Below are 24,155 nucleotides of genomic sequence, written 5' to 3' on the forward strand. Positions count from 1 at the left end.
CACTGTATGTGTGTATGTGTATGTGTATGTGTGTGTATCTAACCTTTCTTGGTAAGTGAGACCTTCCATCCCACATATCAATTTTGTTGCTCGTCTCTGCACCTGCTCTAAAATCTATTAGAAATGATCAGATCCAGTAACGCATTCCCCCTAGTTGGTTCCGTTTCCATTTGAGTCAAGTAATTGTCCTGTAGTGCTGCCAGAAATCTGCTGCTTTTACCAGAATGGGTAGCCTCAATACCGCAGTCAATGTCTGGAAAGTTGAAGTCGCCCATAACTATGACAGTTCTGCAGCTTCATTAATAAGAGGTGGCCTGTAGCATACCCCAATAAGCAATTGGCAACTTTTATTTCCACCATGAATATTTACCCAAACGGACTCCACATCTTTGCAATCTGCCTCCATCTCATCGTTGAGGACAGCTGTAAAAGAATTCTTAAGAGACAAAACCCTCCACCTTTTTTCCCTGTTCTATCCTTCCTAAACATATTGTATCCCTCTAAACTAGCTATCCAGTCATGGCTTTCATCCATCCATGTCTCGGTTATTCCCACAATGTCATAGCCTTTGTCATTCAGAATGAACTCTAGTTTGTCTATTTTATTTGCAAGGCTCCGAGCATTGGTTACCATGCACTTTATATTTTTACCACCACATTTACCAATTTTGTTTACATGAAATGGGCTACTTGAAGTTTTACCAACCTCCTTAATCTTTACACTGTTTCCCCCCCCCCCCTCCACCCCCCCATAATGTTAGGCTCCCACTATCTTTTTACCTTATCTTGTCTATGTATTGAGACTTTATCCTCCCGCCTCCCCCCAGATCCTAGTTTAAAATCTCCTCCTCCAACCGTTTAGCCATCTTCTCCCCCAATGCAGCTGCACCCTCCCCATTAAGGTGCAGCCCATCCCTGCTGTAGAACCTGTAGCCGACTGCAAAGTCTGCCCAGTTCTCCAGGAACCCAAACCCCTCTTTCCTACACCAATTTCTCAGCCACTTATTTAACTCCTTAAGCTCCCTCTGTCTCTCAGATGTAGCACGTGGCACTGGCCGTATTTCAGAGAACACCAACTTGGAGGCCCTGGCTTTAAGTTTATCTCCAAGTACATGAAAATCATTTTTGAGGACCTTCCATCTCCCACTAACTTTGTCATTGGTGCCAATGTGTACCATGACAGCCGGGTCTTCCCCAGCCCTACCCAATAATCTGTCAATTCTTTTCGCTACATGCCGAACCCGAGCACCCGGGAGACAACACACTGTATGGCATCCACGGTTTCTTCGACAGATTACCCTATCTGTGTGCCTAATAATTGAATCCCCTACCACCAGTACCTGTCTAGCCTAAGCTGCACTCCTATTCCCTTTCTCGTTGCAGCAATTTGCCCCTTGGTTACTACGTTTACCTCTCACCACCTCACGCCACTCGGCAGGCTTGAACGCCACGGCCAACGTGGGGAAACCCCTCCAGTGTCCGGCTGATGTCACCTTCTCCCTTTGGACGGTGGCCTGCAGCTACCAAAAAGGATTAACACGTTTCAGCTGCGAGCCAGCCTTAGTCAGAATCAAAAGCACTTTACATCGCCATCTTGTGGACATTTATAGGCAGTGCATCACAGGTTTTTACTTCCCTTCCAAAAGGTTAACTCTTTCCCTGCCATAATGCTTTCCTTCACTTCTATTGATGCAAAAACGATGTGCTTGTGTGCTATTTTGACTATTTCATTACTACTACACATATCATATTGGGGGGATGGGGGAGGGATAACAGACCTGATCACCCCTGTCAACAATCATACCCCTTTCTTTCATCATCATATACATATTCATTTTACCAAGAAAGATGCGGTCCCCCCTCACAATAACACTTTTTTTTTTAATTCAGATCCGAATTCAATTCTCTCGGCACCAAACTATTACACCTGTAGATCCACATACACTCTTTCTGATACAAAAGTTTGTCAAAATCACCCCTCCTTCCACTTATTTGCAACCTGTAGATACCTCTTTATCTCAAACCTTCTGGATTGCCCTGGTGGCATTCCTCAAAATGTACTGCTAGGGGGCTGGATTTCTCCTTTTTCTTTGTGTTTTACGTGTTCCTTGATTCTGGATCCCACATCTCTCTTCGTTTTCCCTACATATATTTTTTTCACAAGGGCAAACTATCTGGTATATCACTCTCGTGGTCATACAATTAATAAAACTATTGATCCTAAATTCTTCTGAACCATCACTATTAGCAAAGGTATTACCCTCTTGCACATATCTACATACTTTACATCCCGAGCATTTGATCATTTATGGTGCTTACTTGTGGGGTCACTACTTCATTTCTCACCAGTATGTCACTGAGGTTTCTAAATCTTCTAGCAGTTATCTGTGGTACATTTCCCACTGTTTTTGCAATGTCACTATCCAACATTAGAACTCCCCAATTTTTGTTTAGGATTTCACGCAATTGTTGCCAGTGGCTTCCATACCTCGTTATGATGCGAGTAACCTCACCATCGTTATTCTTTTCTTTTTTTGCAATAAATGCTCTCTTTCCATCTTAAGGGCCTACACATAAGCCCTCCTGAGCATCCTATTAGAATACCCTCGTTCCTTTAAACGTTTCTGTAATGCTTTCCCCTCTTTTTTATATTCATCTACATCAGCACAATTGCACCTTATACGCAAAAATTCACCTGTGGTAACTGATTTGATCTGACTTTGGGGATGGAAGCTCCTGGCATGCAAAAGCGTGTTTCCTGCTATTTCCTTCCTATGGGTTCGTGAAATAAATCTATTCCCTTCTCTTCTTAAAGGGAAGATCCGCTCTGCTAAAAAAAAAAAAATAAACTGCACTCACCTGGGGCTTCTTCCAGCTCCTGGCAGTGGATCGGTGCCCTCGGCGCAGCTCCTCTCCCTCCAAGCGTCCAGTGGTGAAGAAACCGTCCTCGCCAGGTCGGCTTCCGGGTTGGCGTCATGTGCGTTCCGCTGCGCGGGTCACGTGGTGCACGTGGCGTCATCGGGTCTCTACTGCGCAGGCGCAGTAGAGACCTGATGACGTCTCTACACCACATGACCCCCCCCCCCCCCCACCGTGGAGCGCACAGAAGCCGACCTGGCGAGGTCGGCTTGTTCACCTCTGGACGCCCGGAGAGAGAGGAGCTGCACCAAGGGCACAGATCGACTGCCAGGAGCTGGAAGAAGCCCCAGGTGAGTGCAGTGTTTTGTTTTTTGTTTTTTTGTTTTGTTTTTTAGCAGCGTGAACCTTCCCTTTTAAGGTAAAATCCAGAAACGTTATTTTTTGCCGGTCATATACATAAGTCAAGTATATGTTTCTATTGTTGCTGTTTAGTTCCACAAACATCCTTAAGGAGACTTTATTTCCCTTCCAAATCATGACCATATCATCTATAAAACGTAGCCAGAGGGCGACATGCTCCCCGGCATACGGTACACCACCTCCATCTCCCGTCGTCCCAGGTGCAGGCACGCGTAGGCCGGAGAGCAAGCCGCCCCCATGGCCATTCCCCTTATCTGTTGGAAAAACTTCCCTTCATGCTGAAAATAATTGTTCTCCAAAATCAATTTCATCAGATCCCACACAAATTCATTGTGCATTTCCTCATGAGTTCCATAATATTTGTCCAAGTAGAAAGCCAGTACCCCCAACCCCACCTCATTGGGTATTTAAGTAAAGAGTGACTCCACGTCCAGTGTTACCAATAAGCATTCCTCTGGCGATATCAAATCTTCCACCTTCTCTAATGCCTGCATCGAATCCCTGACAAAAGAGGGCATTCCCATCATGATGAACTGTAGCTTTTTTTCCACATATTTAGCTAACCTTTCCAAGGGTCTCCCATTCGCCGATATTATGGGCCTCCCCGGAGGATCATTCATATTTTTATGAGTTTTTGGGATGATATATTACGGGCACATTGTATGTCTTCACCTGCATAAATCTGTATTTTCTTTCCAGGATTGCATTTTCTATATAACCCCAACTAATTTTGTTGTTAATCAATCTCACCAAGTTGGGCAGCGGATCTCCCCGGATTCTACGGTAATTTGCCTCATCACTCAATCGTTTTATTTCCTCATTATATTTTGTCAAGGGGAGCAATACCACATTGCCCCCCTTGTATCTTTTTAATAACCGTATCACTCCAACCTTGTATTTCATCCAGGGCCATTCTCTGCCCCAAGGTGAGATTGCTTTCTCCCCAGGACTTCCAATCAATTGACTTCAGATCCTGTTTTACCAATTCTAAAAATACTGCCATTGATTTGTTGTCAATGCTGGCATGTATTCTGATTTATTTCTCAATTCTTTTGGGCCTCTCCTCGCTCGTATTCTACTCCTCTTCCATCAATGTCATCAACCGTTTGATCACCATTATCATCCCCCAATATGGGGTACCCTTAATTTTGATCCTTTTCTAGGTGCATTTTTTTTTCAACAGCACCCGTCTTAAAAATAAACTTATATCCTTGTACACTTCAAATTCATCGCCCAATGCTGTTGGGCAAAACGTCAAACCCATGCTCAACACATGGTAATGATTTTTATTCAGTTGATGATCAGTTAAGTTGATGACACTGTATGACTCTAATTGACAACTTCCCGCAGAACTCTGCCTGACCTGGTTCTCATCCCCTCCTCTAACTCTATTTCCACATGCTCTACTAAAAAATCCTCCTCATCTTCTCTACCTAGGGGTCTTTCTTCAAACTCTTCCTGTGATCTACCGCCCCCTTTGTTCCCACTTTCCGTGGAGGCATCACTGTCACTCATACCTTCTGATGAACTATATGCGGTTTCTCCCCATCTCACCTTTTTCTGTTTCCTAGATTTTGTACTATACTTACCTTTTCTCTGGGCATCACCTTCTCGTGGCATTTTTAAGTTGGAAATATTACCTGATTTCCAATCCTTCTGGTCGCTAATCATCTTCTCTGCTTTAGTGGTTTTTTTTTTTTTACTTTCATTTCTCCCACCCATTCTCCCTCCCCCAATATGATATATGTACTAGTAATGAAATAGTGAAAATAGCACACAAGCACATAGTTTTTGCATCAAAGAAGTGAAGGAAAGCATTATGGCAGGGAAAGAGTTAACCTTTTGGAAGGGAATTAACAACCTGTGATGCACAGACTATAAATGTCCACAAGATGGAGATGTAAAGTTTTTTTGATTCTGACGAAGGCTGTCTCGCAGCTGAAACACTTTAATCCTTTTTGGTAGCTGCAGACCACCGTCCAGAGGGAGAAGGTGACGTCAGCCGGACACGGGCTCCTGTACACTATCTGCACCATTAGGAATGTATGGCATAGTTCCCCCCCCCCCCCCCCAATGCCCCCCGATGCAGCCGCTGCCCAGCTAGATACATACTGAGCCTCGTTCCAGCGAGCGCCCCAGCCGGTCTGCATAGCTCCGCATATCTTCCGGTATGCGGAGGATCGGGACTGAAGTCGTGTGACGTCTGACGTAGATAAAGATCTGTCTCTTGGTCGGATCTGCCCATCATCTCTATTGTATTAGTGCAGCTTGAGCAGCTGCAGCTTGGAAGTATAAATGATCGGAGATTTTGGTGAGTAATTTTGAAATTTAGCTTAGATTTTTTGTTTCAAGCTTTTATTGGTCTCAAAATGTACACTAGACCCTTGCTTGACACATTTTAAGTTACAGGAAAAAAGTTTATGAAAATTTAATGGATCACTTTTTGCTCAGAAATCCAGCAGAAACTGAACGCCAGGGAGGTTAAGAAAAAAAAATGGAAAAAATTCATTATTTCTCAGTTTTCGGCCATTACACCTTTAAAATAATACATGCTACCATAATTAAAACCCACACATTTTATTTGCCCATTTGTCCCGGTTATTACACCACTTAAATTATGTCCCTATCACAATGTATGGTGCCAATATTTTATTTGGAAATAAAGGTGCATTTTTTCAGTTTTGCATCCATCACTACTTACAAGCTTATAATATTAAAAAATATTAGTAATGTACCCTCTTGACATGCATATTTAAAAAGTTCAGACCCTTAGATAACTATTTGGTTTTTTTTGTGTGTGTTTGCTTGTTTTTTATTGTAATTTTTTTTTTTTTTTTAGTTAAAAATGGTATTTGGGTATTTTTGGGTGTGGGAGGTTATCAGTTATTTTTAAATGTGATTTATTGTGTTATGTAAAAAAAAAACAAAAAAAACAAAGTGCATGTAGTTTTACTATTTGGCCACAGTGATTTTGTTTCATTCCCATCCTGTAAGCAAGAGTGATTGCTTACAGGAAGCACAAGGAGGACATGATTTTTTTTTTGGTCCGAAAGACCGCGGCCTCTGAAAATAAGCCGTCGGTTTTTCTACCGGGGACTTAGATCAATGAATGGAAACAATAAGTTTGAGGAAACTGGATGACCTGATTGCAGAAACAGCAGACAGACAGTCAGAGAATCGAGATAATAGTGTGGAGAGGTCAGGAGCTGAGAGATAGATTTGAGTGTCATCAGGGTAGAGGTGATACTGGAAACCAAATGAGTGTATTCATTGTCCCAGGCCTTGAGTATAAATGGAGAAGAGGTCCTAGAACGGAGCAGGTCACTTCGGCACCGAGATGACGCAGTGTAGCACCTCATTTCATTGCAGCTATAGCTGCAATGCTATAGACTGCGCCTGCGTAGATGCTATGACTCGGAGGGGAGTAGTATTTTATGCCGCTGAGAATTTCTGCGGCAGCAGGGTGAGCCGTCATTCGGTTGCCTGGCTCTTCTGCTGATCCTCTGCCTCTTACACTTCTAGCCATAGACCCTGAACCAACGTGCAGCAGATCAGGTGTTTCTGACATTATTGTCAGATCTACATAATGAAAAGAAAAAGACATCTATATTGGAAACCATAACAAAAATACACAAAATGTAGCCAATAAAGTGATATATCTGTATTGAAGCCAACAAACAGGTTTCCTTAAAATCTGTTCCACTACAGTTATAGACTTGTAAGTTTAACTACAAAGGGGTTTACTTTCTAAAGTAATTAGGTGGAAGACAAGCAACCACCACACTAGAAAAAAATTTCAGACGCTTATCGACACGGAGGGGGAAAAGTATTTTACATCGCTCCAAATTTCAGTGGCAACAGGTTGAGCCATCATTCTGCTCGACCCTGTGTCGAACTGAACGGTGGCATACTAACATGCACGCCTGCAGGTTTCCCTTAAAGTGAAACTGAAGCCAGAGGAATATGGTGGCTGTCATATTTATTTACTTTTAAACAATACCAGATGACTGGCAGTTCTTCTGATCTTTTTAGCTGCAGTAGTGTCTGAATAACACACTTGAAAAAAGCATGCAGCTAATCTAGTTAGACTTTAGTCAGAGCATTTGATCTGCATGCTATGGCTAAAAGCATATTATCAGCTGGACAGTCAGGCAATTTAACTTGTTTAAAAGGAAATAAATGTCTGCCTCCATATTACTCACAATTCTTGTGTGCTTTAAGCAGCAATCCGTGGCTGAGTCCATTGTTTCCCTCCTTACCCCTCCCGCACAAAGCTGCCCTGTTAAGCCCTGTGCATCATTCCTACATTTGCACTATAGCAGTGTGAGGCATCTATGTAATGCTCAGTTTCCAAACTCTCGCCTGAAGGATTGAGTTCCATTCCCTTTGAGCAACAAGCAACGTTGCTTGTCTTGGAGACTGTATTGTGTCTAAATAACCAGTGGAAAATGGGGTGATTTCTGGTGGTTGATTCCTGGTGGTTGAGATTCCAACCGCCAAGGTTCTGTAATGAGACCAGGAGCCCGATGGTGCAGTATCGTTGGGTAAAGTTGGATTGAATAGGATAGTAAGATATACTCACAAGGGTGGGTTGCATTCCTGCAACCACCGACAGAGCCTGCGAGAAATTGACCATTCCCGTTCGGTATTACAGATCCGCTAGACTGGTACTGGTCGGTCGCTCTCCTTAGGTATTTGGACACGTGGTGCACCATATACTACCCCGAAGGGTTGGACTACAACTGAGAGAACTTGTTGGAGGCACCCAAAATATAACTATCTTAAATCATAAGGTATAGGCCCCCACAGCTGTGACTGCTACTGACTTAGGCACTTTGTTATTGACCTGAGGAAGCTGGCCAGTACCCGTGAAACGTGTTGTCTTTTTTCTGTGCATCATTAAAACCAATTTTACCCATATGGTTTGTCCATTTATGGAGGTAAGATCCAATTGCTCCCAGGGGCGTAGCAATAGGGGGTGCAGAGGTAGCGACCGCATCGGGGCACTTGGGCCAGAGGGGCCCCCAAAGGGCCCTTCCTCAACTACAGTATTAGCTCTCTATTGGTCCTGTGCTCATAATAATAACTTCTATAGATACTTTGAATAGTGGTAATCATTAACAAGCTGTTCCCCATCCCCTTCTTGCACCTCTGACACTGTAGTTGCCATTGGCAGGTTTTGTTGCGCCGTATCAATTATGTATAGAGTGCTTGGGGGGCCCCATTGTAAAACTTGCATCAGGGCCCATAGCTCCTTAGCTACGCCACTGATTGCTCCTATACCTTATGATTTAAAAAGAGTAGTGGGCAGGAACACAGAAACAACACACATGGAGAGGACGACTTAGGTTGCGATGTGCAGTCTGTCAGCGTGCTCTGAGCTGAAGCAATGTATAGCAACAACAAAAACGGTGAAAAGCTCGGCACTGCTAACGTGGATTTATTGCTGATGCACTTGCATTCAATTCTTGTCAAAATGCATTTAATTCTTGCACCAGTTGGCACCCACTGCCCATCCCACACCCCCTTCATCTCATGGACTATAAGTATCTTCTTAAATGTCACTTATTTGAATATGAACTGAATTTTTTGACAAGAATTGAATGCAAGTGCATCAGCAATAAATCAACGTTAGCAGTGCCAAGCTTTTCACCGTCTTTTTGCTGTTACCTTATGATTTAAGATAGCTATATTTTGGGCGCCTCCAACAAGTTCTCTCAGTAAATAACCAGTGGGTTCTGTTAAAACTTTGCTTGGCGCTGTCATAGTTCCGAAGTCAGTCATCATCTTCTAGGTTTATTCCAGTACCGCCACCACACCCCCACTCATCACTCACTGGCTGTACTGACCATACAAAATGGTCATATGCGCATGGCAAATAACCTATGTCCATGAGATCTAAAAATTTCTGGTCTAAAACCCCCATAAAGGAATCAAACTTAAAGGAATACTATCGATACCCAAGTGTTCTAAAATGACAGTGTGCAAATAATGTCCAAGTTGCTGTGTAAACATTTTCCTACTTTTTATGTTAAATATCAGAGGCAAAAACTGTAATTTATTGAGGGTTGGATTTATCTATATTGGGACAAATCAATTGCAGAAGGGGTGTCTGCTTCAATGCACAGCCAGAGTTGCATATCAGACTACAGAAAGCAAATATCAAACATATCAAACTCTGAAAGCAAAAACAGTATGAAAAGCTGTGACAATTAGTACATTTCCTCTGCTCTCTTCAGACACGTCAGTCATAAACACAGGACACAGAAGCTGCAGCCTGTTGGGAGCTTTCTCTCTGTCACACACAGAGCTACACATAGAGTTAACTGATCAAGTGTAAGGGGAATTTCCCCTCTCCTCATGGCTCAGTCACCCGTCAGTTTCGGAGTCAGTAAAGTTTGAAAGTATTTTGCTAACAGTAAACAAAGAAGTTGCTACTAAAATGTATACACCAGTACTTAGCAGCACTTCCCAAACAATTCCTGTGTCAATTGAAAAAAAATATGTGAATCGATAGCATTCCTTTAAACAGTAAAATAGTATGTATACTACAGGCATATGAGCCAGCATGTATAGATGAGAAACCGCTTAAGATCTTGTTATCACCTCACAATGCACGCTCCACTCATCCATACTCTGCTCCACTTTATCTCCTCCCACTCACTGCTGCCAGAAAACCTGACCAATTTTGTTAGTATGCATTTGTCAAGGGTTGGAGGTCATAGTAAATGCTCGCCAGTTATTAAATTATTCGGAGTTTGAGTTTGATTCTGTTATGGGAGTATTAAAATTGTTTTAAATGGTAGTACACTATAGTGAGTCCCTTTTTGTTTACATACAACAACATCCATCGCAGGAGAGAATCTGATTACATTACAGCATTCATAAGCCCATTTAGACCTGAGTGGCATAGTTATTCAACACGCACATATGACCATTTTGTGTGGTCATTACAGCCAGTGAGTGATTACAAGTGGGAGTGTGGTGGTGGTGGTGGAGCCAGAATATACATACAAGATTTTGATTGTCTTTAGAACTACCACAGCGCCGATCAGTTTTGTACTCTTGATGATGAATGTTATTTGTGTGTGGGCTACACTGGCTTTGGTATCTATATTCAAAATTGTATTGTGATTTTTTTTTTTTTTTTAATAAAGTGCACTGGTTACATACATTTATACAGTGGGTACTATTTTGTAGGCAGATGGCCCTACCCAATCAAATCTATTATAGCATGTCTTAGTCAGCACTGCAATAAAGTGTCATTCAAGATTTTAATAAATCCAATGTTTAGAATACACATCGGATCCCTTTTTTAAAGGACAGCAAAACATCAGCCCAATGAGAGCGGACTCCCAAATTCGTTGTGAGAAGCATTCAGCAGTAACCATAGACACTGCTTATCTCAGGTGGAGTTCAGGTGTCAACTCTCAATGGATTGATGGGCTGTGGAGTCGGTCCAAAAATCCTCCGACTCCTCAGTTTAGGATTCCACCGACTCCGACTCCTCGACTCCGACTCCTCTAATTTGCATATTACAATTTTGTTGATTAAAAGTATGTAACATGAAAATCGTCTCTTAAATGCCAACGCTTAGGAATTTTACAAGACAACTGAAGTGAGAAGGATATGTAGACTACTATATTTATTCCCTTTAGACTAAAACTAGTCCTTGGTAAGAGTACTTGTAAAAGGTACAAACCGGAACAAAGAACATCTATCAGGCCCTAGGCAATGTGACTGTGGGTGCATGTAAGAATGATGTGCAGGTACTCTGCAGGGGAATGAGGAGATTGTAAACAGACAACACCTCTGTGTTCAATGTGCACAGCATTCTCAGTGGATTCCCTGCAGCTCTGTGGGGAGTGCATATGTAGAGTATAGTACTACTGTGTAACAAAGTAAACCTGAGACAGATGGAATTAAAGTTTTATACATACTTGGGGCTTCCTCCAGCCACCTTCAGGATAATCAGTCCCTCGTTGTCCTCCTCCACCATCTGGATCTTCTGCTATGAGTCCAGGTACTTGAGCCAGTCGGGCGTAGTGCGCATGCACACACTCCGCCGCCAGGAGCATACTACACCTGTGCAGCACTATTGCGCAGGTGCAGAATGTTCCTGGCTGTGGGAGCGGCATGCGGCCGGACAGCGCTGACTGGCTGAATTACCAGGACTCATAGCAGAAGATCCGGGTGGTGGAGGACAGCGAGGGACTGATTAGCCTGAAGGGGGCTGGAATAAGCCCCAGTTATGTATAAAACTTTACTTTTCATCCGTCTCAGTTACCCTTTAATTTGTAGTCACCAAACCAAATTTTAACAACATATCAAATGATTTGATTTCATCAGCAAAGGGAGTGCATACATTTGCATAAATCAGCATCAATGCAGAATTATTTCCATCTCGTTGACCATCTCTATTAGTGACACAGCTACACATCAGGCTTTATTCTTACAGCATAGATGTTATTTAGTATATATGTTACGGCCAGAACCCGAAGTCTGGCCACTTCGGGTTCTGGCCGGTCAAAGCTAGAAATGGCCGGCTGAAGCGGCCAGTGTGCGAAACGGGGACTTTTTGCGGACTTTGGCCGGCCAGAACGCATTCTGGCTAGATGTGGCCGGCCAAGTCCCGAAGTCCCCGCTGCCTTGTGTCAGCTCACCGCTCCGCGCATTGTCTCACCAGCTGTTCTCCGCCGCCACCTAGTCTTGGCCCACAGTGGTGTTTCCTTTGCCATCCAAGTCCTGGAGGGCCTGGGACGAACATCCGGAATACTGCCCTGGCTGGTTAATCATCTGGAGCTCGCCTCCTCTGCCCCGGGGGAACGGGCACGCCTCCAACTGCTCTGCATCCAAACAGTTGTACCACGTGGCTGCCAGAGCATCGCCGCTAAGGACACGAGACTTGGCCGCCCACGTGCTGCACCAACTTGTCTGTCACGGAAGAACATGCGTGCTGCTGCCCGGAGTGCTGACCCATCCATCGCTGCTGCCCGGACTGCTGCTGTGCTCAGAACGGAGGTTAGCCTCCCACGTGCAGCAGGCTCACACAGGCTCTGTGCCTGCTGCCTCCCAGCCTGCTCTGCCGCCTCCCGGTCGTCTCCTTCTTGAGGAAGTCACCCTTCTTGCTGCTGAGCCTACCAGCTGGCCCTTCACCCATCTGGATCAAGGTGAGGAACCACTACCACCTATCAGTTGGATCCTCGATCCTAGGACTTAGCCCTGCCTGCTCCATGCCATGCTATAGAGAAATGCATCCTGTATGTATTTAGAGAATGTAGCCCGTCCAATTCACCCTCATCTGTGACTAACCACCATTGTAATTTGATCTCTCAGCTGTGACAGCTCAGGAATCTCCTTTGCCACAGCAGAGCAGCTAATTGGTAAACACAGGGTGATAACAATATGTCTGCTCCCATGAAAGCAGGATGTAGACACACTGCAGATTTATTGCAGGATTTATATCAGCTGTAACAAAGAAGTGTTTTTCTTTAAAGATTATGCTGTTTCGTATCTTTCAGAGCGGAGAGGTAGTTCTGAGTGGCATTCGTGGTGCTGGACAGGACCCGGGATGTTCTGGGATTTGTGCGTTTTGGACTTTGGCCGACTGACTTTGGCCGTTTCTAGAACTGGCCGGCCAATGTCAGAAATTCCCAGCATTTTGGACTTTGGCCGACGTCAAATCGGCCAGTTCTAGAAACGGCCGGCCAATTCTAGAATTGGCCGATTTCTGGTTTTGGCCGTAACATATATAAGAGATTCCTGTGTACACATCATATATACAGTCACAATCAGATATGTATATCTGACCTTAAAAATACGGGGACTGCTTTATTGAAGCAGCACAAGTAACTAATTTTGATTGGTTTATTTCATTTCTGTGGACTAAGCACAGCTATTACTGTATATATACTGTATATATACATTATTTTAATGACTATTATCTGAGAAATAGAACATTTTATCATATTTTCTATTTTAATTACAGTTACAAATTCATTAGGAGTCGGAGTCGGTGCATTTTTTTCCGACTCCGACTCCAGGCACCCAAAATTGCCCGACTCCACGACTCCAACTCCACGACTCCAACTCCACGACTCCGACTCCGACTCCACAGCCTTGGTTTTTTTCCTTGACAAAGGAGTGCATCGTGGTTTTAAAGGGTTTGGATTCTAATGCAGAGCCATGATGGACTCCTTCATCACTGTCTGTGGGGACATTGTTGTACTACACAATTAGTATCAGCCATGCGGGAGTCAGCTCTCATTGGGCTGACAATTTAATGTCCTCAATAAAGGGGACTGTCGTGACTCAAAGTTTGGAATTAATAAACGCTTGAAAGAAGATGTATTAAGTGTGCAAGCTGCTTACTTAAGGACCCCTGTGGTGCCATACACATACAGGATCTTCTCAAAAAATTAGCATATTGTGATAAAGTTCATTATTTTCTGTTATGTACTGATAAACATTAGACTTTCATATATTTTAGATTCAAATACTAACAACTGAAGTAATTCAAGCCTTTTATTGTTTTAATATTGATGATTTTGGCATACAGCTCATGAAAACCCCAAATTCCTATCTCAAAAAATTAGCATATTTCATCCGACCAATAAAAGAAAAGTGTTTTTAAAACAAAAAAAGTAAACTTTCAAATAATTATGTTCAGTTATGCACTCAATACTTGGTCGGGAATCCTTTTGCAGAAATGACTGCTTCAATGCGGCGTGGCATGGAGGCAATCAGCCTGTGGCACTGCTCAGGTGTTATGGAGGCCCAGGATGCTTCGATAGCGGCCTTAAGCTTATCCAGAGTGTTGGGTCTTGCGTCTCTCTACTTTCTCTTCACAATATCCCAGAGATTCTCTATGGGGTTCAGGTCAGGAGAGTTGGCAGGCCAATTGAGCACAGTAATACCATGGTCAGTAAACCATTTACCAGTGGTTTTGGCACTTTGAGCAGGTGCCAGGTCGTGCTGAAAAATGAAATCTTCATCTCCATAAAGCTTTTCAGCAGATGGAAGCATGAAGTGCTCCAAAATCTCCTGATAGCTAGCTGCATTGACCCTACCCTTGATAAAACACTGGACCAACACCAGCAGCTAGCATGGCACCCCAGACCATCACTGACTGTGGGTACTTGACACTGAACTTCAGGCATTTTGGCATTTCCCTCTCCCCAGTCTTCCTCCAGACTCTGGCACCTTGATTTCCGAATGACATGCAAAAATTGCTTTCATCCGAAAAAAGTACTTTGAACCACTGAGCAACAGTCCAGGGCTGCTTCTCTGTAGCCCAGGTCAGGCGCTTCTGCCGCTGTTTCTGGTTCAAAAGTGGGTTCATGCTTCCATCTGCTGAAAAGCTTTATGGAGATGAAGATTTCATTTTTCAGCACGACCTGGCACCTGCTCACAGTGCCAAAACCACTTGTAAATGGTTTACTGACCATGGTATTACTGTGCTCAATTGGCCTGCCAACTCTCCTGACCTGAACCCCATAGAGAATCTGTGGGATATTGTGAAGAGAGAGTTGAGAGACGCAAGACCCAACACTCTGGATGAGCTTAAGGCCGCTATCGAAGCATCCAGGGCCTCCATAACACCTGAGCAGTGCCACAGGCTGATTGCCTCCATGCCATGCCGCATTGAAGCAGTCATTTCTGCAAAAGTATTCCCGACCAAGTATTGAGTGCATACCTGAACATAATTATTTGAAGGTTGACTTTTTTTGTTTTAAAAACACTTTTCTTTTATTGGTTGGATAAAATATGCTAATTTTTTGAGATAGGAATTTTGGGTTTTCATGAGCTGTATGCCCAAATCATCAATATTAAAACAATAAAAGGCTTGAACTACTTCAGTTGTGTGTATTTGAATCTAAAATATATGAAAGTCTAATGTTTATCAGTAGATTACAGAAAATAATGAACTTTATCACAATATGCAAATTTTTTGAGAAGATCCTGTACAGCTTACACATGACACATAAGCCAGTACTCTTTGGGCTTTTTACAGTATATCAATGTGCATTATAATTCGACAGCAAACTCTACAAATCTGCTTCTAGGGAATGCTAACTCTGATAATAGCCTTAGACCCAAGCATCAGATATGTCATGTTATTTTCACCAAGATGTTTTTATGCTGGAATTTACTAGCATTAAATCTTGACATAATGCAGATGTAGACAGGAAATGTTCTCCCAAGCAGTTTCTACTGGGAGGTTAAATAATGACTACCTTTTAGGCAAGTATTGGAAAGATTGAAAAGAAACAAATATTTGTGACGACTATTTGCAGGCTAAACTATATATATTTATTTATATTCTCCAATTTAAAATATGCAAGTTATATTTTAACAATTTACTTTTATGCATTCTTAAATTATATGCATTACTTCTAAATATATATATATTTTTCTTTTTATTCTCTGTGTAGTGTCAAACAGTCGACATATGAAAAATGGCTAAACTTGGACAGCTCGACTGTTCCTAGTCGTAAGCGCAAGAGGAACTTAAGTCCATGGTCAGTATCTGAGCTGTTAAAACCGTTATGGCATAAAGCCATTGGTAAGCTGTAATAGTATCTCTTGTGAGAAAACTCAGAAGATATATTAAATGAATCATGGACTAAGAATTTTTAATTTTTTTTTTATTTTTTTTTAGTGATTATTCCCATTAAGCACTTAATGTTTGCATTATAATGTGTAACACAGTGCATACTGTGTACCCTAATGCATACATTATTTCATAGCCTTGTTAATTTTTGTGTGACCTTCAAATTAAGATAAATTGTTCTGTAATGTTGAGACGTGAGCATGCCAGTTGAGTTATATAGCCAGTGTGTCTGCTAAGTTGCGTTACACAGTAACGCTTCACGTCAAGACATCGTACTGCATGCAGTACTTTATACGCGGCTAAGCCACATTAGACTGTTTGCACATGCTCAGTACGGGTGTTTTTTTTATTTTAGGGGCGGAGAGGAGGCGGGGAGAGGCCGCTACGTAGCCAGGCACATGGCTACTTGGCATTCACTGCACTTGCAGTGTTTACTCTTTAAAGCGGCCGCTGATTGGCTGGCGGGACCACATGATGCGGAGAGCTCCGCTCACGTGGTCTCCGCAGCGCCTCCGACAGAGCAGGCGCACCAAGAGCTGCTTGTAACGCGGCTCTTGGTAGCGTCCTGCTACAACACCACCAGGCGTTGCGTTAGGGGCACGTTATGTGTCCTATAACGTCCCCTAAACGCACTGTCCTGGTGTGTAAGTAGCCTCAGCCTATGGGTGTTTTCACCTCAAGGACGAAAGCAATTTTCCCCTGCCAGCGCTCCTCCCATTCATAGGTTAACTGCCCATAATTATTCATAGCTCTGGTAAATTTTGATTTAAAGTTACTTTTATTCAACCAGCAAGTAATTTTTTGACGGGAAATGACACGGGTGTCTCCCAAAAGATAAGATGATGTACAAGATGCATTATTGTGGAAAAAAAACATTTCTCAGATTTTATTTACATTTTGAGCAAAAAGTGTCCAGTCCAAAATTATTCATACCCTTCTCCATAATTAATACAAAAGCCTTTATTGGCCATTACAGAAATCCAATGCTTCCTATAATTGCAGATCAGCTTTTTGCATGTCTCCACAGGTATTTTGCTCATTCATCTTTAGCAATGAGCTCCAAATCTTCCAGGTTGGATGATCTTCTTGCCATCACCCTGATCTAGATAGCACTACAAACACTATCTTGACTACGAGGGTGTGTTCAGTTTGTTTTCTTGTGTGTGTGTTTTTTTTGTGTGTGTTTTTTTTTGTTTTTTTGCACTTCACATTACTTTTATTATTATGGATGGACATAGCCCCTGATCGGGGTCATGTCCATTCATTCCAGGCACTATAATTGGATCAGGGAACATTAGTCCCCCTTTCCCAATCGCCTCCGCATACATGCCGATGGGAATGAGCAGCATGCAGGTGCACTCGCGCAAACAGTGGACGCATATTCGTGTCCAGATAGACCAGAGCGGCTCCTATTTGGAAGACTATAGTCGTCCAGATAGGATTAACCCCCCTGGCGGTATAAAAAAATCCGCCAGGAGGGAGCGCCGCGGTTTTTTTAAAAAAAAAATTTCGATTTTTTTTTTTTTAGATTTTTTTTTTTTTTTTTTCAGATGTAGGTAAAGGGACCTTTGCTATAGACAGATAAGCTAATTTAATAAGGGTTCTACTTTAATTTTTATTTTTTTTACCAAAGACAGAATTTTTACAATTAAAAATTAATTCTATTTCAATTACAGTTTCAGATCTAAGCTTCAGGCAAGGAAAGACAGAGGCAAAGAGGACACAAACTTGGGGAATGATAACACTTCAAGCTCATGTGGAATTGATATACTGTCGTCTTCAATATCCATGCAGTGTGCACAGAATATACTTAAGAGAAGCCAGCAGGCAAAAGAAGAAAAAGAGAGCTGCTTTTTAAATACTTCACTAAAATCTCAACGTAAAAATCCCCAAGCTGTTGCACAGACAGACAGTGCAAAAGTAAAATGCCTTGGTAGTTTTAGATGGGACTTCTCCAAAATTTGTTTTCCAAATTGTGCACCTGATCAGCTTTGTCTTGAGCTTCCAGATCCAGAACCTGCTTTGCTGCCAGAAAATGTGTCAGCACATTCTGTAGATATATCAAACTGGTTAGGGAAGTTGAACTTGTGTCGAAAGAAGATGTCTAGAAAAGAACAAGAACAATGGGACTGGGAACAAAAGTACAAAGTCAGTATCAATGCAGATCCCAAAGTAAAGCAGTGTACCAACTGGAAGGAATATAAGAAGCTGCTGAATGATCGAGCATGCCATGGAGTTGGGGAAAGATGTCGCCACCTTTGGAATAGTACTGTCCAACCACTGCTATGCCCTAGACCTGGAATATCTACAGGTGTTTTTTTTTTTTTTTTTTTTTTTAATATATACTTTTTTGTGATCACTTATTTATTTTTTTGCTTTGAATTCTCACGGTATGGAAATTTTAGTGATCTGAATTATTTAAAAATTGCATAATCATACTAGTAGTAGTAGTACTAGTACTAGTAGTAGTGGCATTTAAAAGAACTGACTAACAGGACTGGATGGCTGGACTGACAGGCGTGACGGGAGTGGCATAATAAGATTGAAGTGACAGGGCTTAATAGACTGACGTAACAGGAACGGTTGACAGGACAGGCATGATGGGACTGGTGGACAAGAAACTGATGTGACAGGACTGGCGGACCGGGAGATTAGTGTGACAGGACTGGCTTCCAGGAGATGGTGAATAGTTTGACTGGCAGGATGTTGTGACAGGACTGCCTGGATGCTGTGACAGGTGTCAACAGATGGCGTGGCAATATGCTGCAGCTCTTCAGACGGAACAGTGCTGAGTGACTAAGGTTTAAATACCCTGGTCTTCGCTCCAGTGTTGCCGCCCCCCGCTGCGGCCACAAGTCTCTTGAGTAAGCACGCGCAAGCTTCTTAGAGTGCACATGGCTGGCGCCGGAGGAGGATGTTGTCCACACCGTTCCCGAAAGTCTGCTGGGCTGGGTCGTTGGACCCCAGGACCAGTGATTATAACATGTAAGTTCGTCTTGAACATCCTGACCTCTTTGTGTAGTAGGGCAAATGCATCAGCAGAATATTGCTTTCCTTGCTGCTGCAAGGACAAAATGACCAATATCTGGTTCAGTGGCGTAACTAGAAATCATTGCCCCCCCCCCTCCTCACATTATATATTGAATATGGGCCACTGTATTAGTATTATATAGTCCATATATATGTTTCAATGTTTTTTTTATTGAACAGTTTTTGAAATTTTTACAACAGACTTTGGTAAATTAAGTCTTACAACTTTGGGATAAATAATATATAGTCAATATATTATGCGGTGACCTGCATCGTATATATATATATATTTCATCCAAATATGCCCCCTGCACTTGCGCACAATGTTTAATCAATGCAATGACCCATATCATATAAGGGGATGCAGCAGGGGGGCATATTTAAATCAAATTTATGTAATTTACCCTGGTACATAATAGGTGCTAGAGAAGGTGGGGAGGGAGAATGATGCTGAGGAGGGTTAACTATATTAGGAAGGGATTAATATAGGGGCATATACACTCACCTAATTGATTATTAGGAACACCTGTTCAATCTCTCATTAATGCAATTATCTAATCAACCAATCACATGGCATTTGCTTCAATGCATTTAGGGGTGTGGTCCTGGTCAAGACAATCTCTCGAACTCTGAACTGAATGTCAAATGGGAAAGAAAGGTGATTTAAGCTATTTTGAGCGTGGCATGGTTGTTGGTGCCAGACGGGCCAGTCTGAGTATTTCACAATCTGCTCAGTTACTGGGATTTTCACGCACAACCATTTCTAGGGTTTACAAAGAATGGTGTGAAAACGGAAAAACATCTAGTATGCGGCAGTTCTGTGGGCAAAAATGCCTTGATGCTAGAGGTCAGAGGAGAATAGGCAGACTGATTCAAGCTGATAGAAGAGCAACGTTAACTGAAATAACCACTCGTTACAACCGAGGTATGCAGCAAAGCATTTGTGAAGCCACAACACGCACAACCTTGAGGCGGATGGGCTACAACAGCAGAAGACCCCACCAGGTACCACTCATCTCCACTACAAATAGGAAAAAGAGGCTACAATGTGCACAAGCTCACCAAAATTGGACAGTTGAAGACTGGAAAAATGTTGCCTGGTCTGATGAGTCTCGATAGAGTCAGAACTTGGCGTAAACGGAATGAGAACATGGATCCATCATGCCTTGTTACCACTGTGCAGGCTGGTGGTGGTGGTGTAATGGTGTGGGGGATGTTTTCTTGGCACACTTTAGGCCCCTTAGTGCCAATTGGGCATTGTTTAAATGCCACTGTAATGATCTGCTCAGCTGCCTGTGCAGGCAGGCAGCTTTTTGACCATTGTTTAGGTTTGCATGCTGCAGGACTCTGGAAAGGAGAGCTTCTGTCAGTTTTGCAGCTTGTGCTTGCTGAGGAATTTGCATACGTTGTCATGCAAATTGCCTAGCCACATTCATTGGAGGCGTGTACTATAAGTACTATGTGTTTCCCACAATGCTTGGCTGGTCATAAGGATTCCTTCCTGTGAAACACTCCTGGAGGAGTGTCAGCCTTACTCTCTGTTTGAAGATCAGCTTAGAGTAATTCCTGGAAATTGGACTAGGCAAATTCCCTAGTGCAGTCAGGATTGCATATCTGTTTTGTTCGTCTGTTGCGATTGTCCTGTCCCAGCGGTGGTCGACAGGAAATCGTTCTGTGTGTCTGGGTGCTAACCGGAACAGCGGTTGTTACTGGTAGCCCCTTCTGATCTGTTTTCTTGGATCGCACTCGCCTTGCGCTAGTGCTGTGGATCCTTCTGTTCTTTCTTCCTGGATCGCACTCGCCTTGCGCTAGTGCTGTGGATCCTTCTGGTCTGCTACTCTGTTCTGTCTGCTTGGATCACACTCGCTTTGCGCTAGTGCTGTGGATCCTTATGTTCTGTCTGCCTGAATCGCACTCGCTTCGCGCTAGTGCTGTGGATCCTTCTGTTCTGTCTCCCTGGATCGCACTAACCTCTTTCGCTAGTGCTGTGGATCCTATTTCTCGCTTGTTCCTGTTTTCGTGTGTCTGTCTTGTCTGCTACGAACGCTTGCTGGAGGCTCGGTGAGGTAACCGTTAAACATGAAACAGAGGACGCGAGCGCTTGCTTGTCTGTCGATGGTTAGTTAGGCGTGCTTGTCTCTATTGTGCTTATCAAGTGGAGACCGCGCATGAACGCGTGCACTGTTGCGAATGAGTGCGGTGTTCGCGTTCAGTTAGCGTTTGTTATTTTCCTTATCTCCTCATTGTATGATTTGCTGTGCCTTTGCTACTCTCGTGCTCTGCCTTGCTGTAGCCTTGTGTCACGTCTGGCGATCGCACCTCTCGCGATCGCGTTCCTGCTTCATTTCTGCTGTGGTGTGTGCACTGTCGCGGGTTGGCGACTAGGTTGGCGCACAAACATACAACCTGTCCATTTGTTCGTTCTCATTCGCAATCGCTTCTTTTGCGATTGCGTTCTGCGCTTCGTACAATTCCTGTCTGGCATTTGTGGAGGTACAGAGGATTGGTTCCTCTGCACTCCCCAACGCCATCTGCTGACAGGAATTTCCCTCTACGGGTGCGTAGCACCTTTTGCTGGGTTCCTGCAATTATACGCTTGTGGAGGATTTCCGCCGTATCAGCGCACGCGTTGTGCGCTGATCACGGAGGAAGTTCCACAATCGTTAAAGCCACGAGCTACCTGATCATTGTTTCTGACCATGTCCATCCCTTCATGACCACCATGTACCCATCCTCTGATGGTTACTTCCAGCAGGATAATGCACCATGTCACAAAGCTCAAATCATATCAAATTGGTTTCTTGAACATGACAATGAGTTCACTGTACTAAAATGGCCCCCACAGTCACCAGATCTCAACCCAATAGAGCTTCTTTGGGATGTGATGGAACAGGTGCTTTGTTCCCTGGATGTGCATCCCACAAATCTCCATCAACTGCAAGATGTTATCCTATCAATATGGGCCAACATTTCTAAAGAATGCTTTCAGCACCTTGTTGAATCAATGCCACGTAGAAGGAAGTTCTGAAGGCGAAAGGGGCTCAAACGCCGTATTAGTATGGTGTTCCTAATAATCCTTTAGGTGAGTGTATGTCAGTTAAGTGTAAAGAGTGAGTGAGTATGAGAGGAAGAGAGAGGAGATATATACACGTGTGTGCTAACACATTACAATGCTATACTTATTGGTGAATTGCAGGGCATAGCATAGATCCCTCTGCTGAGCCTGCACGGACTGTGTTCCTGTTCCCTGTGTCATTCGACACCAGAGTGCAGGAGATGAGAAGCCTCATCCTGGTAGAAGTTAAGGCCCATACACACGGGGTACGGCCGTCGCCGCAACCACGTGGTACGCGCGTTGCGGCGACAGGTCGCCCGTGTGTATGACGCGCGCCCCGAACCGTCGCCCGTCGGAGCTGTCGCCAGGCGATTGACATGTTCAATCGCCGGCTACAGCTGTCGCCGCAACTTCGCCTGAACTGTCGCTAGTCCCGTGTGAGTACGCGGGCTAGCGACAGGAGACCTACGCGAGTGAATGGAGCATCCGGCCGGGGGATGCTCCATTCACAAACTGCTTCCGCCGCGTCTCTGCCTTTCTGGCGAGACGTGTGGACAGCTGTCGTCGGCAGGGAGCTGTCGCTCCCTGTGCGCGCATGCAACGGGGGACAATTGCCCTGACGACTTGGCTCGGCAAGCACGCAGCCAGCATCAGATAGCAGAGGATCAGAAGCGACCAGCTCCATCAGCAGGATGTAATTTCCTGTGAGTAAACATTTGAGTGGCTCTCTGATGCTGGCCCGGTTCCTGCTGAGATATGTCCGTCGTTGTCGGAGCAGTGTTCCATTCAAGATGCAGGTTGCTTTTGTATACTGCCTCTGCGTGCCACCTGCTCTCTGTCCATATTGTGTTTAATGCAGACGCTTGCTGCCTTCTCTCTTCTGCCCAGGATCACCTTATGCAGGCAGCCAGCGTGGGCGGGCCCCTGTGAGTCTTCGGGCCTTCCTGCAGGGGCTATATTTATGCCCCTGATGCCTCCTTATCACTCTCAGGTCAGTTGTCCTTTTAAAGGGAATCTGAAGTGAGACATGTAAGGAGGCTGGCATATTTATTTAATTTGAAACCATACGTATTGCCTGGCTGCCCTGTGATCCTTTGCCTCTAATGCTTGTAGACATAGACCCTGAACAAGCATGCAGATTAGATGTTTCTTTTTAAAAATATGACAAGATTTGCTACATGCTTGTTTCTGGTGTGTGATTCAGATGCTGCTGAAGCCAGTGAGATCGGCAGGACACCTTTGTAGCTTTTAAATTCTTGCTCTCCCTCCCTTACAGATAAACAGAAAAAGCTTTATTCAGTTTTTCTATGTAAGACTATTTGATCAGGAGAGGAGAGAGTCTTATAGGATACATAAGTCTACCAAAACTCATCATCTGCACTAACTCAAACTGGATGTTTTATATGCGTGCAGTTTGAGCCTCGCTAAATCAGTCAGGATGTACAGGCTCGTCCTGTCCGTTCGACAGTGGGTGCACATGCGCGCTTCCAACATTAGTTTACTGCGGAGCTTGTACTTTAATTGGTGAATGGGAACTTGTGTTCCCTGAGCTAATCAAAGTTCCTGTTTATGAATAAACTTTACTTCAATCAGAAGCCATGTTTATTCATAAAAATAAAAGTATTGTAGGTAACCGAGGATAGTGTGTAGCGCCATCTAGTGGCCAAAAAGTAAAATTAAAAGTACATAAAAAAATTCACTAAAGCTATTAATCTACAGTAGCATTGTTTATTTTAAAACATCAGGGGATGGAATTGGATTCCCCCCCCCCCCTTGTTTTTACCTTTAAAATGCATAGAAAAAAGTTTGTGAGGTGAAGTAATTAGTTATGGTTGCTCTCCCCATTATACTCATTGGAATATTTGCCCAGTTCTCAAGTTGCTGAACGACTTCTTTGGCAATCAGAGGTGAGAAGTTCAAGGTATCACAGCAAAACCGGGTCTCTGAGTTTCTTCCTAAAGGTGGCCACACACCATACAATTTTTTAAATATCTGTTTAATTTAAGAATTGCAATCAATTTTTCTAACTGATTGTAACATTTCAAAAATCTGACCAATGTACCACACACCTAGGTTCAATTTTTCCCCAATTATGATAAAACTGATTAGAAACGCTGAGAAAATTGCTAGGTTGTGTATATTAATAAATTGACAATCTAACACACACCATACAATCTTT

General features: G+C 43.4%; 1 protein-coding gene across 2 annotated transcripts in view; it reads left to right on the plus strand.

The window, feature by feature from the left end:
- Positions 1–24,155, plus strand: part of TSEN54 (tRNA splicing endonuclease subunit 54) — a 130,388-nt gene that overhangs the window by 60,282 nt on the left and 45,951 nt on the right. For both annotated transcript variants that reach the window (XR_011025328.1, XM_068263609.1), the window contains exons 8-9: positions 15,713–15,799; positions 17,568–18,202. Coding sequence is in view for 1 of the 2 variants with exons in the window: in XM_068263609.1 (XP_068119710.1) it covers positions 15,713–15,799; positions 17,568–18,202 (722 nt within the window). In the remaining variant the exon portion in view is untranslated. The remainder of the gene's footprint in view (positions 1–15,712; positions 15,800–17,567; positions 18,203–24,155) is intronic.

This window comes from Hyperolius riggenbachi, chromosome 12, assembly GCF_040937935.1.
Source record: "Hyperolius riggenbachi isolate aHypRig1 chromosome 12, aHypRig1.pri, whole genome shotgun sequence".
Taxonomy (NCBI): domain Eukaryota; kingdom Metazoa; phylum Chordata; class Amphibia; order Anura; family Hyperoliidae; genus Hyperolius; species Hyperolius riggenbachi.